The sequence below is a fragment of the Corvus kubaryi genome, unplaced genomic scaffold, assembly GCF_017639235.1.
Source record: "Corvus kubaryi isolate FWS band 111438036 unplaced genomic scaffold, C.kubaryi_AGA036_p1.0 37328, whole genome shotgun sequence".
Classification (NCBI taxonomy): domain Eukaryota; kingdom Metazoa; phylum Chordata; class Aves; order Passeriformes; family Corvidae; genus Corvus; species Corvus kubaryi.
This window is the reverse complement of record NW_024581106.1, coordinates 1,599,548-1,615,759: the sequence shown is the minus strand read 5'-3', so window position 1 is coordinate 1,615,759 and position 16,212 is coordinate 1,599,548. Positions and strand designations below refer to the sequence as shown.

The window sequence follows — 16,212 nt, the reverse complement described above, 5'->3', positions numbered from 1 at the left end:
TCTGCTTTATGTTGTCCATAAATATACATTCTTTTAGTTACTTTGATGCAAAAGTACCTGCTGTCACTTTAACTTTTTAAAAATACATTTTATTTTTGTTCAGTAATTTTATTAATTTTTAATAGCTGTTAGTATTTTTGCCCTTTATATTTCCGATTTTCTGAAACCACAGGTAATGGTAAACTATAGTGCTGTGAAATGATCCAGAGTAATCAAAATCCAGGATAGACAAGATACTGAAAATAGGATTGATTTTCTTGTGTTCAGGCCCACTTTCCCTATCTTGAGAGCAGCTTGCTCACAACCTTTTATCCTGGCACCGCTTATTTTATGTGCATTTTAAGGTGTACATTTTTATGATATGTGAAAATTGGAAACTTTGTACTTTGGACAAATTATTCCAGGTAAAGAAGGAGTTTATTATAATACAGTGAGAAGGTGGATGAATAATACGTGGTTCATGGTGTAGCAATGCATTCAATCTGGTTAATCTTAATAAATATTTTCCATTAGCTTTTCATGTTGATTTTTAGCTTGGTTTTTAGCTAAGTTTTTAAGTTCGTTTATACCTTCATAAACAGGCCACAGATGCCATTCACTTGAAAAACTTTGCTTTTATTTTCCAGAAATTAATAGTTATGAGTTACTTTCTTGCCTACACTTTGAAAATATTATGGACATCATTGGCTGTTGCCTCAGTTTGAAAGCTGCAAATGTGGTTTCTGTTTGTTGTTTGGGTTTTCCAAGCAAACTCCAGACACCATAGAAGAGCAGCATTTCAAGGGCAGTACAGTGTGTTTAGATATGGGTTCAGCATAGACTTATGAAGTGTTTTCTGTTCAGAATCTCTCTTGCTTGGTAAGAAAGGAAAAATTCTCTCTAGGAAATTGTTGCAGACTTTATGACAGAAAATGAGGAAAATAATCTTAATGTTGCCACCTTTGCATTATATTGAGGATAGTGATCAGTGGGGAACTCATAGAAGGCTAGTGGAAAAATCTTTAATCGGCTCTTAACTATCTGTGGTGAGAGACATATTCCTGTGAAGCCAGGACGAGGTAAAGTAGTAATTCTGAATAAAATGTAGGTATTGACAATACTGAGAATGGCATCACTCACTTACCTGAAGGACTTGCTTTAGTCTGTATTTGTGTTTTTACACACTGATGTCTCTGCTGTATCAGCTGATGATTCCACAGACCTTTAAAAAGACCCTGGTGTATTTGGGATGTCACAAATGTTATAATTATAACAAATATAATGCAGATACTCATCTCAAGTCTTCACAGATGAGGAAGAGAAATTAATCCAGTGAAGTGAAGTTGTAATAGAGTCTACAAGTTTAAGGATTTCAGAATGCACTCTGAATGTCTACATAATATTAAAATCAAGAAGCATGGGTTTTTTCCTTATGGTTTTACCCTGACTTTACAATACAGATAAGGCAGAATTGAATTTGCAGGATTTGTGTGAAGGATTTAAATATGTGTAAGGAACTGCTAACATAGCTCAAACAGTGATACAGATTTCTCTGAGACACAAATAGTGATTCATTGTATCACACTCCTGCACTTTTGGTGAGGTTTGGGAGTCCTTTTGTTCAAATAAAACACTGACAACACTTGCAGAGAATAACAGTGAAGGAATAAATGTGTTTTAAGACACTTCACTGTACAGTCTACATAAGCCCTCCTTGTAAGGAGAACCTCATTGGATGAGACATTTTGGCAGATGGAAGATGATACTGACCAAGGACTGCTGCAGAAGTCCCCATCTGGCCTCCCACCAAGAATGTACCTCTTCTGAGGTAGCTTTGCTCCGAGGACAAGGTCTGCTTGTGTGCTACATGGAATTAATCTTCGGCTGGTGATAGTAGTAGGTCAGGGAAAGGGAAAAAAAGGAGCAGTGGAACAGGGACGGCCACCAACGGTGAGGGGATCAGAAGACAGAAGGCAGGTGCTGCCTGTTCTGGTGTCCTGCCAGAAGGAAGCTGGACCACTGATCCCGAGCTGACTTCAGAGAAGAAATAGTATCAGTGGAAGAACTTCCTGGCAAAAAATCAGAACTGAAGCAGCTGGGTGAGAGGCGAACTGCTGTCTTCACTGTAATTTTGTGCAATGTTTGACAAAGAAGGGACACTTTTTCCTGCTTTTTGACCTGTTTTTAGCAGTAGTGAATATGATCTGTGCTGTGGGGTGGCCTTTTCTTGTGCTGTAGAGGCAATGGGCTAATTCAGCATGGATGCCACATATGGAGGAAAGTGTAAACATGCAGTAGGAAATTTTTGATGTTTCATTCTACTGCAGGTATGTGAAAGGGCAGTGTATGCTGCCTAGAGAAAGATCATGAAATGACAAGCACATGTGTATATGCATAATTTATTCTTAGAAGGTGGTAATAACCAGGAGCTGATTATTAACTCCCCTTGCATGACCTATCCTTGAATTTTCTTCACACTTACAAATACCTCAAGAAGTCAATGGCTGTAGGTCATGATATTTTATCTCGGAGAAGGCCGGGGAAGGCAAAGATACATATGTGATGTTTTATATGGCTGCATTCTACTTAAACACCCTATTCATTTCAACCTAAATTATAGTTGAGACTCAGTAGTGGGTCACACTAATAACTGTGGATGCTGTTAGAGATCGAGTCCAGTTGACTGATGACCACCTTGCCAACTAGACCATGGCATCAAGCGCCACATCCAGTAATTCCTTGAATAGGTGTAGGTCCTTTGAAGTCCCATACTGGTGTTACTATCCACATCTTCCTAACAAAACAAACTGCAAGCAACTGATGATTTTTATAGGTTTGCCACTGAAGCAAATTAGTGCAGAAGAGGTAGCAGAAACTGTAGCAAATTCCAGCATTCATCACAAACAGGACTACATGAGCAAATGAATTCTCAGCTGAGAATACATCTCTACTCCTTTACTTCTCCTCTCTATTCGTTTTCTCATCAGTCTTAGGAGAGCAAAGAGGTCTGAAAAGGAAAGCAGCTTGGAAAAATATTTTTGTTTTCTTCTCGTATTTTCCAGCAAGTTCATATCTAGTCACATCTCAGTGGCCTGAAATAATATTAAAATCATATAATTCCCACCTTCTGCTTCCATATATTAAGCTCGCAAGAGCCAGTGTTTCATGTACAAACAAAACATCTGTAAGACTATTTCTGCTGTTCTTAGGAGGGAAGCAGGTGACAGAACAAACTTCAAGAAGGAGATGAAAGAGGATGCATCATCCAAGGAGATGAAAGCTGCAAAATGCCATCAAGGCGAACATTTCTGGGTTTTCCCCCAAACACAAAACTGACCTGGTATTTTCATTGCTTTTCAGGGCCATTTATCTCAGCAGACACAAGGACCCATCAAAGAAGTAACGCAGCTGCTTGATGGATGAGAATTTACAGGTGCAGCAGGAATCTGCTGCCTGAGGACTGAATGAATCAGCAGCAGAGCAAACTGCTGGAACAAGAAGGGACTAATGAACAGGAGGCATGTGGCCACCCAAGACATGGAGGAAATCCAAGCTACTTCTGTACCTATTTTTCTGCTATTGTAGCTGCATCCACTGGACAGTTCAAGGCACAAATAATGCTGGGGTGGCTGATGCAGACCCTGAGTGGAAGACCATGTAGAGTCCAAAGATACTAAATGATACTAAAAAAAGCAATTTTATGCAGTGCCATCTTCCCTACCATCATCCTGCTCAAGCTCTTTTTCCTCAAGTTCTGTAATGTTGAATTAGGATTTCACCTAGGACTTTGAAAGGGTAGGCTAGGACTCCAGAATTAACAGTAGCTACAGACATTCCATATTCATGATTTTTTTGCCTCTCTTGCCCAAGGATTGCATTACAGGGTGACAGTTCCCTCTTCAGTTTGCAAAATTCTTGACTATTTTAGAAATAGATACATACGGTAGCTGTATGGGTGCTATTGTTTGCATCCCCAGGACAGTTTAGGAAGCCTGATAACTGTTCTATCATTGTTACATCACTGATATTAATACTTAGTACCTGGCTGCACCACAGTGGTAATCCCTTTGCTAATGTTCATGGCTGTACCATTGAGAGTTTTGGTCTGCCACTGTCAGTAATTAGTCACTGAAGCACAATTCTGACTCGTTTAATGAAAGATCGTCCATACAGTAGTTCTTTATTAGGATTTGACTGTACTCTAGTTTCCAGGGATTCAAACCTTACATTTCCTTTTCCTGGTGGAGATAGATACAGCCTTTCTCTGACACAGGTTGCTGGAGTTATGTAGGCATCACATGTATTGAAGTTACTGTTAGTGAGTCCTAAGAACTTGTATAGGTAGAACTGTACTGTCACATCTTATTACTTTCCACTTGTTAGCAGCTTTAAGGATTAGAGGAGCTAATGATGGTGCTAAATAGGTTGTGTATTTATGTGGACTGATCAACAGAGATTTCTAAATAAATCTGTTGTTTCTGTGAACTGAACTTGCCCTGTATGAGCCAGGAGGTCGACCCATGCCAGCAGTTCCAGGCAGGGTGCTGTGTTGTTCCTGTGCATAAAACCAAAACATCAGTCTGGAGATGCCCTGCTCTCTGTGGGAGAGAGCAGTTGTAGCTGCTGTTACAAGACAAGCATAGCTGTGCTTTCTGTTGCAGTGTAAGAGCAGAGGGCAGGCAACTGCCAGCCAGTGGGACCTATGTCAGGAACAGCAGCTGGTGGCCTCTGTGCTGGCCATGCTATGAGGAGGGACATAGCCACCTCTGCAGGGCGCAGCGCTTGTTTCTGAACCTGGCCAAGAGGCAAACCTTGGTGATGTTGTCAGTGACAATTTAATAAATACCCACTGTTTTCCCGCAGCAGTGCTTTACTGAAGTCTGTCACGTCACAGGATCGGGTCCTTCAGTCTGTGCCTTTTTGCCAGTCTCTTCTGATTGTACAAAACTGAGTCATCTCCCTTTGGCCCAACGGCAGAAGAGACCAAAAGAGTTTTCCCTTAGACTACCTGATGGTGTTATGGTTGGGAAGCTGCCTTGAGATGTCAGGAAGGTTTTGGTTTCTTTCTTCAAATGCACTGGTGTGAGTGGGGTTGCAGACGTCCTTTGACCTCTTAGACACTTGCCTTAGCTGTTGTACCCCCCCGAAAATATTTGGCGCATTTGCAGCTTGATTTTTGTGAAAAGCCCTACAAAAAAGCCTATTCTGAAAATGCCTATTAAATCAGATACCACAAGTGAAGTAGGAGGGAGAAGCACCAGATTTGAAAATTCTTACATCAACCCAGGGCTTCAAGCAACTGAACAGCATCAAGACTTTGCAGGTTTTGCACGTGGCTGCCTGCAGAAACTTAACATGCTAACAAGGTTAGGTTCGGAATGGAGTTATTTAGCATCTTATTGGCACCTGAAAGCAAGACTTCAGTCACTTAGGATGGATTTATCTTACCTGTCTTTAGACATCCACAGAATAAATAGCTGTGTCTGTCTGCCAGTGCAGACTTGCTTTTGTATTCACTGCAAAGAAACAGGCACATTTAGGGCATGGTTCACCTGACCTACTTTACACATCTATGTGAAACTCATTATTATTCATTGTTTAAATCCTTGCAGTTCCGAAGCTGTACTGCCTGTTGGTGTCTTTAAAATTGTGAATAATCATGCTGTTACAGTAGTCATAATGGTTCAATTTGAAGGCTGTCAATAACATACTCATGTTCTTCTGGTAAAGCAAAACCTCTCATTTTATTGAAATAGTTTGTTATAATTCTGATTTTCTACAGAAATTACATGGAGGTGGCTTGTGTTCTTTGGAAATTCTGACCTGATTATGGATGTTGTCTCCTTTTGCTCCAGACAAACTCCGCAGAAGCATGCCTAACCTCACTCGGATGCCAAGTACCCCCACCATTAGCAGTACTGCTGGCTTTGCTGGTTCTCCTGTCACTGTGAGGAATAGTCAGAGCTTTGACTCCAATTTGCATGGAGCCAGTAATGGGATTTCAAGGATGCAGTCGTGTAGTAAGTACCTGTGTGTGTTCTTTGGCTGCGTGCAAGGGATCGATAAAGCAGTAGAATACATGTCCCGGTCACTGACCCTTTGTTCTATGAAAAATTAAAAGCAAACTGTTCTTTTGCACCAGATTTTAATACACCTCAGGATTTTCAAAGTTTCCATTTTGGAAAGCAAGTTCTGCCAGTCTTGTTATTGAGAATTTCTTCACTTTTTTTTCCTTTGCCCATTCATCTTGTGCCAGCATTAAAACTGAATTTTTTATAAGTAGTAGTGTTGTAGAAACGCGAAAAATGCAATTAATTCATGTGAGATGACATTTTTAGTTTTGATGCTACAATTGAAAACTGCTTTTCTTGGTAATTTATACAATGCTGGTTGTACAGTACACTGTATAAACATTGTCTTAAAATACATGACCTCTCTCCTACTGAAGTTGAGCCACTTTCTTCTGAGGAAATGCAGTAAACAGAGGGTTATATTCTCAAGTATAATATACTTGTTGAGTGGGGGAATTTAAATTGCTCTGTAACTGGTTTAATTTAAGTGACTTCTTGATGGGGGGATGGAGGGGGTATTGATCTAGTAGATGAATCATGTAGAACTTGAGCAAGATAGATCAAGATCCAAACCCATCTTTTTTAGCACTGTAGCTGAGGTTCTCTGAGTGGAAATAGGAAAAGTGGATGTTACTGGACACAGGCAGAAGAAAAGAGGAAAAAAGAATTTGGGAAGAAAGGATTTAACTTATGCTCTCCATTTCTTGTGAGATTTTGAAGGGAGAAGTTGGCAAAAACTTTTCTTTTGGGTGTTTTTCTTTCAAATTTGAGCAGAAGTTACAAATGTCTTCAAAACAATTAAATTGCCTCTTTTCTGAAAAATATTCTTGACTGATGGTTTTATTTTACTGTATTTTGTCCTGCTTGTACAGGAGAATGGGAACAGTTCAGATTCCCACATGGATTTTCATGGTTGTGCATTGAGAGTTTAATTTTATTTAATATTTTAGAAATACCTATTTATTTGCGTGTTCATGCTCTTGTATATGCGTGTGTTTATAAAATTCCATTTTCCTGAAATACTGTTTTAAAAAACTATTTATGATAAGCAGCTGTGCTGGAGTATTTCAGGAGCTATGTTATAACTGTTTCATAACAATGTATTGCCAGTATAATCTGAGTCACTCCCTTGCAGTTTTTCCTGTGTCTTTGAATGGTTTAAAGATACTCTTTTTTCAAAGACTTGGAAAAGGGTTGCTCTAAATGTAGTGTCTTAGTTTATATGCTTCAGGCTTTTGACAGTTTGCTTTTGATACGTGGACTTGGAAAGTGATGCATGCCAAATGTACACCAGAGGGCAGGATTGGGTAGAAAAATCTGTATATAAAGCTTCTGGAGCTCATAGCATTGATTTAAAATTATAGTTTGCATAACATCAGCCTTTGAATATGCTGTTACATTCAAGACCTTTTATAGCCTTTTTATTGTTTTTATGCACAAAGCTTAAACTTCTGTGATGCTTCATAATGCTTTAATGCAATGTTGCTTGAACAAGATGTGGTTGTTACAGGCCATCTTACAAAAATCAAAATCATCTAACAGTGACTAATTTATACCTTCAGCAGTTTCTCCAGTTTAAAGCTCTAAGTGTGTAGATGGATTTAATGTGCTTATAATGGCTAATTTAATCTCTGTGGGGAGAAAGAAGGATCAAGATGGACTGGGATTTTTTTTAGGGATGGGGGTGGAATGGGATATTTTAGTTCAGTGCACTGTTACTCGATACAGTATTGGATCCAAGAGGTTTTTCAGCAGTTTGTAATCAGGAAGTAAATTGCGTAATGATATGTTTATCTTTATTCAGATCTATCTAGAAATGAGCATAACTACCTGGTGTTATTTGTTGCATAGTGACCTTGTTACTTCCTTTTCCATCGCTCTTCACAGTTCCATCACCAGGACAGCTTCAACACCGAGTTCACAGTGTGGGACATTTTCCAGTGTCTGTCAGACAGCCTCTCAAAGCTACTGCCTACGTAAGCCCAACTGTACAAGGGAGTAGTAACAACAGCAGTATTCCAGTGTCCAGCAACTCGCAGCTGTATTCCAACACTGGGATCCCAATGCCAAACAAGACTGCTGGTCAAGGCATTGTAGGGCGCAGTGCTCTTCCAAGACCGTCGCTGGCCGTCAATGGGAGTGGCATTCCCAGAAGTAAAATTGCACAGCCGGTTCGAAGGTGAGGGTTCAACGGGCCTCAGTCTCTATGTGGATGGCTTAGGCTTAAATTGTGGAATTTTTTTACCTCCTGAATATGAAGCTATAAAACATAAGTTTCTGTCTCCCAGTGCTGAGCCACTGAATGGGTCAAGATTGCTTGCCAGAAGTAGTGATGGACAATGCATGCTGGTAGCCCCTGGTAAACTGTGATAATGGGTAGTGTGTAGTCACATGTAAATAGGAATGGCTTGCCACCTGTCAGTAAGAAATCCAAACAAATGGAAACCTCGTATCATTAACTGATGTGTCTTACCTTCTCCCAGACTTTTGCCTACTGCTATTTCAGTGTCACAGCATGAGCAAGTCTTAGAGTGCTCAGATAGAAAGAGCTGCGTCCCTGTTGTTGTAAATGGCAGTAGTCTGTACAAATGCAAGTTGTACCATTACAGCATTGGGAGGAAGGAAATATCCTGGATAGTACAGTCTTGGAACATCTTTTCAATTCCAGCTGGGAGACAATAGGCACACAGGGAATCCTAGAATATCACATAGTTGCAATAAGCTGTACTGTTAAGCAAATGCATTTTTTTGCATGGAAAAAAATGATAAATTCATCTTCAAATTAATTACTTTAAAATCAAACAATAAAATAAGCTTGATGCAAGAGATTGTGTTTTAATCACCTTGTAATAGCTGGGAGTTAAACTCTTAGCTGCATGTTCTGTAATTAATAGGAATTAAGTCTTGTCAAGGATAAACTTCTCTCAACTTGAGTTAACTCCTCCAACTATTTCTTCCCATTGCAAACATCCCTCGTCTTGTGAGGGCCTGCTGTGTGACCACCTCATTGTCTGCTGGATGAACTGTCACTGTTTAGCTCTCATCATTTTTGTACTTTTCACTACATACTGGCTAGATCCAGAATAAGTTCAATTGTTCACATTCTGTCTTTGGTTGAGCTACTTGGGGATTATACTGATGTGACTGACAACAGATTTTGACCAACTGTGGTGAAACTTTGATAAAGAGCCGTCAGGTTTCTTCTTTGATGAAGACTGTACCATGAGATTTCTATTATAGCTTTCTTTACTCTCAGCTGGATCTCTCTCAGTTAGAGTTCTTTATAGCTGAGGGTTTTCTTTCCTTTTTTCTTTTTCCTTTCCTTCACTTCATGTTCTTCTCCAGAGCTCTTAAATCTTTCATAGCAACATGTGAGGAAGCCTTTCTGGGTCATGAAGACCAGTCCCTTGCTATTTTGTAACTTCTCATACAACAGACAGTATTAAAGAAAAACAGAATTAAGAGGTTTCAGTGGGAGGGTGAGACACTGTACTCTCAACAGTGTTTTTATTAGAAGCTGATTCAAATTAGTAACAAAGCTATTTACAGTCCAGAAAGTCTGGGCTCCTGTCTCCTTTCCTTCAAATGTACTTTAGCAGCATCCTATGCCATAGAGCCAAAACAGTGGTAGTTTGAAGATGGATGATCTTTGCACTGTGGGAATGAAGAGTTCCCAGGACTTGAAAAGCAAAGCTCAGTCAAAAAGACTGGAGCTCAGCCTCCAGTTCTTTAACACCCTCGTTTAATTTTATTGATTCATTAGGAAAAATACAGGCAATTTCAGTTCGTACAGACTTTTCTTGGAAGGAATTCACTTGTCAGTTTTTTTCACTGTGTTAATTTCTAATGAATGGTATTAGATTATGAATGATTATCAGTTTGAGTCTAGCTTCTTTCACACTTAAATAGTGTTTTTAGTCATGACCTGATTAAAAATAGAACAGGTATGTTGGTTTTTTTTAAATAAATCAGATGTTCAGGGAGAAGTGCACACTCAGAGCAAATCTGTCTTCCTACCTTTGGCCAGACTGTTAAGTAGCCAGGTTAGTGGTATTTTAGTACTTAAAATAGGTTCTTAGACACAGTATATTGGGGTTCCGTTACGGAACTTCAGTATTTACTGCATAGGATAAAACACTGGATGAGGGAATGCTTTTAATATTTTTTAATATAAAATTAAAATAGCCAAGATAAATAATTTGGCTAAATGTTAACTGCTTTTCTCCTTATCCTCCAAGATTCAAGGAGTGTAAAGAAACTGTGATGGTACAATCCATCTCTTCTTAGCCTTAGAAGTCAGACAGCACCTTTTTCTTTCTCCTGTTGAGTGGATCCACACAACCCTCAGCCCTTTCCAACTCCAATCTCAGGGCTTCTTGCAGACCCCACCTTCCAGTTCTCTGTGTTTTAGCCTTGTGCAGTGTGAGGGGCAGTGGGGGCACCTTCCCTTAGGGCAGGGTGAGCAGGGAGCCGAGTGGGACAGCTGGGCTGCCCTGCAGTGCCCAGCCTAGAGCAGCGCTGATGGTGATCAGGGTCAGGCAACACTCCCAGTTTCCAGACAAGTCCACAGTGGTGAGGCAGGTTCCAGCTAAAGCCAGAAAGTCAGTCAGCAGCTCAGGGTCTGGATCATGCCACACACCACACACAACTGTGGCAGGAATGTAAGCATACCTGTGGAGCCAGGGCTTGCTTGTTCCTGCTGCCTTGCACTGGAGCCAGTCACTGCTATCCAGCTGGTGATGGAAAAGTAGAAATGCACTACAATCCCTCCAAAACTCTGTTGTCTCAAACAGTGTAATGTGATACCTACAGCTTGTGCTTGTTTGAAATGGTTTTCAGTGCTGGCACATTTTTCTGTCAGTGCCCTGTAGCAGAGATTCACCTCTGGATACATAGCAGTATTAGAATTATTTTCAAGTTAGCTAATTATTCTCCTTTTTTTTGCCCTGATTTGGGGTTTTTTTGAACATTATTAAACATACTTGCTTCTTTTTTTTTCTGGAAACAAAGCAGCAGTTGCAGAAAATAGCAGAGGCAGATTATGTTCTTAGTCACAAGTAACTGGATTTGTATCAAAGATAAGTGATGCTGCACCAAAGTGGAGCTGCACAAAAGCAGCTTGGCTGAATCTAAGTTTAACCAACTATTTTTATTTAAGTAGTGTTTTTGCTACTTAAAAAGCAGTTGTAGCAGAGAGTTGGAGCTGCTCTGAGAGTTGACTGGCTGCCTGCTTCACAAGATACCTCTGCCTTTTTACAGTAAAAAGCATTTGGAAGGGAAAGGAGGCATAAGTAACTTACTGCAAAAGCAGAGTAGTGTGAAAACAAGGCTTGAGATCTGCTTTTATATGTAATAGTTTCACAAAATTGAAACATTTTTTTCAGCAAACTGTGGTGTGACAAAATTACATCACGTGGCGAATCAGAGATAGAGCCTGCTGTGTTACCAGTGAACTGGCAGTTAGATCAAGTCATGTGGTTGTTTTTCCTTTTTGTAGTTTTACTTGAAATGGTTGCCTCAGTAGTAGCTGGAGGGTTTGGATAATGGTCAGGAAGTATTTTAGAAGTCCTCATTGATGAGTGGGAGATGCAGCCCAGGTGTGAGGGTGGGGACACAGAGGATGGTGAGTTCCTGTCAGGAGTCATAGTGCTTGAACCCATGGCTCTGGAAACACATTGTCACATGTCCTGGAAAGAGGGTCTGGAGCAGAATTCGGTGGAGTTCTTCAACCGATAAAATTCGTCGCTGTTTGCACAGTATTTTTATAAACTGCTGGTTTTTCATGCGTGCTGAGCACGATAGCTTTCTGGAAAGTGTTTCCCATTAGATCTCCGCTGCCTATAGTGACAAAAATATGTTTTTATTGTCTTTAGCCCTGAAAAACCAAATCTTGCCGTTTAGAGGCATCTCATGCATGATTACAATTATTCTCTCAATTCCTTTTTACAAATCTTTCATGCTCTTCTCACTGGAAGTGGCCTTAATTTCACCATAGATCTTTACATATGCATTTATGTGTAGCCAGAAGTATACCAGAGTGATATCTCTGAGCAAGCCCCAAAGCCGTTGTCACTGCAGAAGTAAATTATGTCTTTTACCTTGATCTTTCACAGGAGATATGACTTCATTTTCCTTTCTTTTTTCCCCTGTCATTTGGTTAATACAGTTTCCTTCAGCCTCCAAAGCCACTGTCGTCACTGAGCACGATGCGGGATGGGAACTGGAGAGACGGCTGCTATTGATGAAGGTTGCCCCTCAACAGTGGAAAACACAGTGTGAATTTCATTACCCAGCTGGCTGGGTAACAATGATTTGGAAAAGGAGGGTCATGCAGTATTATTTTGCCCAGGATCTTAATCTGTAACCATCTACAATGCCATGTCATTTTTAAAAAATGAGCATCTTATCAAATACTAATGTTGCACTTAATCAGTTACCTGAACAGCTGCATTGTTATCAGACTAACAATGGCAGTGTTGGCATTTGGAACTGAAGAAAGTATTACATGTGTGAAAAATACCAGAATATTTCCTTGGAAGGAACTAGGAGATTTTCCTTTTGGGCAGCTTTGCCGTACTGAAGTTCTGAGATAATTTATTCAGTGTAAAGGCATCATGCATTTTATTTGGAATTTTGGGGTACTTATGTATGTGCTTGAATTTTTTTCTAGTGTTTTCAATACATTTTATTTTGTATACTTACGTTCATTTAAACTTGCCTGAACCTTGAACTACAGAGAGCTAATTTAACTTTTTCTGTGCCATAAATAATATTTTTGGGGTAATGTACTTTTTTAGCTCTAGGAACATATCTTAGAAAATCTTACCATTGGCAATACCAAGCAGTATATTTATGTTGCAGAAGCACAAAAAAAAAGGTAGCATTCACTGGAAATTGTCATCCAGCTGGGTCAGCATGGTTTTTGTTGGTCTATCACCATGTGTTGAATTGTTAATTTATTGTCATAGTGTTTTGTATTTAAAATGGCAGCATAAATCACGTTGCACTTACAAAGGTACAATGATCATTAAAACTACTGTTGATTTTCAGTACTTTATTACAAAGAATAAAATTGTAATGTTTTATTAACAGTTGCTTATGGAAAATGAGTTTTAATGCAAATCTTTTTGATAGATCTTTTACAAAATCCAGTTGCACTAATCAATGCTTTCTTATAATGGCATATGACTTAATATTTGATTACAACTGTGTATACTGCTGTTTTGGAATGTTTCAGGAAATAAAGAATCTATTTCAGCAATAATGCTCTTCTTCAGTGTGCAATGTAAACATTGTCAGAACTTTGCTACTCACATCGACTTAGCTCCTGAAGTTTTTACTTAGTTTTTGTAAAGACTGTGCTGGATTTTTGCAAATAGTAACTGAATTACCTGAAAAAAATCTTAATTGCGTTAGAAGGCCATGGTATGCCTAGAAGACAAATATATATTATTTTCAAATCAATCTTAGTATGATCTTAAGAGACTTTTTCAATTTCATGTTGAAAGTGTGCTAGTGCAAATGTGACTTGCAGTTGGAAACAGAATTGTGTACCATTCACTGTGGCTATGAATTTGCTCTCAGTTTTGCTCCACAGTTGCTTGAGGACCTGCTTTTCTAAAAAGGGAAAGGTAAAATAAAAAGCAAAGGGAAAGTATTTAGTGGTGAGTAAAACTTTCATTACACTGAGAAGCGATGTGTACTAGTGCAGTAGGATCCCTGCACAGCATAGCATTGTTTAATAGAGATAGACAGTTAATTTTTCACAGTGAAGTTCTTTCAATACAGTTAAAATCCTTTTTTTTTTTTTTTTTTTCTAAAAGAGCAGAGCTGTTGAAGAAGGTATCAAGAATACTCAAAAAAAGAAATTACCTCTGCACAGGTAAGTATTTAAGCAGGAGTATGCCAGACTCAAATTGTTCATTAGAAGCTTTAATTGGAAGAAATTACTTCTAGTTAAAGAAGTCAGTCATTTGTGGGCAATATCTGGTAGTGGTGGGGTTCAGAGGCAGCGTGGGGGTGCTTTGCCTTTGGTCTGTGAGAAGGAGTTCCTGCAGCTCTCATGGCTTCTGATGCTAGGGATCCAGCATGATCTCCTTCATAAAAGATTGATGGAGGCCCATGGCAGTAGTTTCTCATTGATGACAGCCCTGGCCTGAGCTGTCTGTTCAATCTGTTCCCATAGTGCCAGGATTTTACCACTGTTCCTACATTATCTGGGACACCACAGCACCACATTATTTTCAGTTTTTGAAGTAGGTTGCAGCTGTTGGATCTAATACTGAGTTGTACACAGGAGGGCAGTATATACTTGGAAAATATTTTCTTTTTGGTAGCTAAAGCTCTTCTGTTTTCCTCTGAAAAGATTACGAGCTCTTTGAGAAGATGCAGTTGTTTTTCCCTTTTTAATGACCCTATTCCCTTGTAATACATCATGTTAGGATTTGGTAACCTTACAGCTTTTCTCTTTTAAGTGTTTTTGTCAAGTATCTGTCACATTGGATGCCGTCAAGTTCTAGGAGGAAACCCGAGGTGGGAGCAGCTGGATCTGAGAATCAACAGAATCCCATTCGTTTCAACCATGGGCTGTGGTACTGCTGCTGTTCACCTGTAGCTGGTGGAGCTGGGCCTTTCCCCTCAAATTTGCATCAGTGAACCAGAGTACTGCTGCACAGTGTAACATACTTCACCACAGTCTCAGTGGGAGCAAACTGGGCAGAATATGCAGCCCAACATGACTTCTGCCAGGCTCAATTTCGTGAGAGGGCAATGGAAAACAGTTATCTTTAAAAATATAGACTCAAACTTACTTTTCACAAGAAAAAAATAATTTCTAAATGTAAGGGAGCATTTGAAAACTCTTTGGGTCTTTTCTTTTGGTCCATAAATGCAAATCCTACTCCTGCCTCCTTGTTGCTGCATCCCAAAAACGACCTACCTCCTTCAGTCCAAACTGTAATCTTGGGCTCACCTCTTGAGCAACTGGATGAACCATGTCAACCTTTTTCTGAACGGTCTTTTCCCCTCTCTTTAGTCACTGGGGCTAAAACCTCTGCGTTTGCAGTCTTTGAGCCCCAAAATCTGGGGCACTGTCTTTGACTTTTCGACAAGCTGATATTCTGGGTAAGTCTAAAGTCACATTTCTTGTTTTCACCCCTACATATGAAGTTCATCCATTGCCTCCTCACCTCCTCACCTCCTCACCACTTCACCTGAAGTAGTCTTGGGCCTTGTAGTGGCTTCAGTATGTGAAATCTGTCCAAACTAAAACCGGTAAGATAGTTTTTTTCTCTCTTCCTGCTTTGACAATGTCACTTCTTTGACCACTTCATGTGTATTGCTACTGATACTCCCTTCTCTATTGAAAAGAATTGTGACCTACTTTTACTCTTCTACAAAGCCATGGACACTATCCCATCCGCACTATTAGTTTCTCACTGTGTGTTGATGTGAATTCCCATATCAAAGTCCATGATGCCAGCCTGTATTGTGCCTGCTGCAAGCAAAGCACCTGCTAGCTCCTTCTGTGTTGTCCCTCACTGTAGGGGATCCCTGGGCATCTCCATTTTTTAATTCACCTTCAAATCCTTCTTAAAAGGTTTTTTTCTTTGGCACAGTACCACTCAAAGCAGGACAACAGTTAAATTGCCAGTGTTGTCATCTTCTGCTTTTAGGCACAGCATTCTTAGTTTGGTTATTGCTGTACCTAAACTGCAAGCTGTTGGAGACCTAGACTGCTGTCTTTTTCCTGTGGGTTTTCAAGGCATGAAGCCCAGCAGGATTTCAGGCCCACCAATTACAACTAATATAGCCTCTATACTAATACTAAAAATTAGCATTTTCACACAGAAAACACTATTTAAATATCCACAGTGAATGATAGGTGAGATTTCATAATTAAAAATGTTCGGGGCAGTAGCACAATCACTCTTGAAAGCAGATTTGTGGTGTTTAATCCTCAGGCATGATTTACTAATTCAGAACTTCTGGTTAAAAAGGAAGTGACAGAGCCTGGGTGACTTTCCCTGTCACTGTTAAGGTGAAAGGGATATGTTCTGGCTAGTCTGATTTAATTTTCTTTTTCCCATTTGACCAGCCCATCTTTTCCCCCTCATCAGTATTTCTACCTCTTGCACTCCCCAGATTCACACCTTTCTTATAA

General features: G+C 39.7%; 1 protein-coding gene across 4 annotated transcripts in view; it reads left to right on the top strand.

Annotated features, from left to right (window-relative positions):
* SLAIN1 (SLAIN motif family member 1) overlaps window positions 1-13,314 on the top strand; it is a 51,134-nt gene extending 37,820 nt beyond the window's left edge. For all 4 annotated transcript variants that reach the window (XM_042029607.1, XM_042029606.1, XM_042029604.1 and 1 more), the window contains 3 exons: window positions 5,835-5,999; window positions 7,938-8,229; window positions 12,217-13,314. In XM_042029607.1, coding sequence (XP_041885541.1) covers window positions 5,835-5,999; window positions 7,938-8,229; window positions 12,217-12,292 — 533 coding nt within the window. In that variant the 3' untranslated portion in view covers window positions 12,293-13,314. The remainder of the gene's footprint in view (window positions 1-5,834; window positions 6,000-7,937; window positions 8,230-12,216) is intronic.
* Window positions 13,315-16,212: the final 2,898 nt, after the last annotated feature.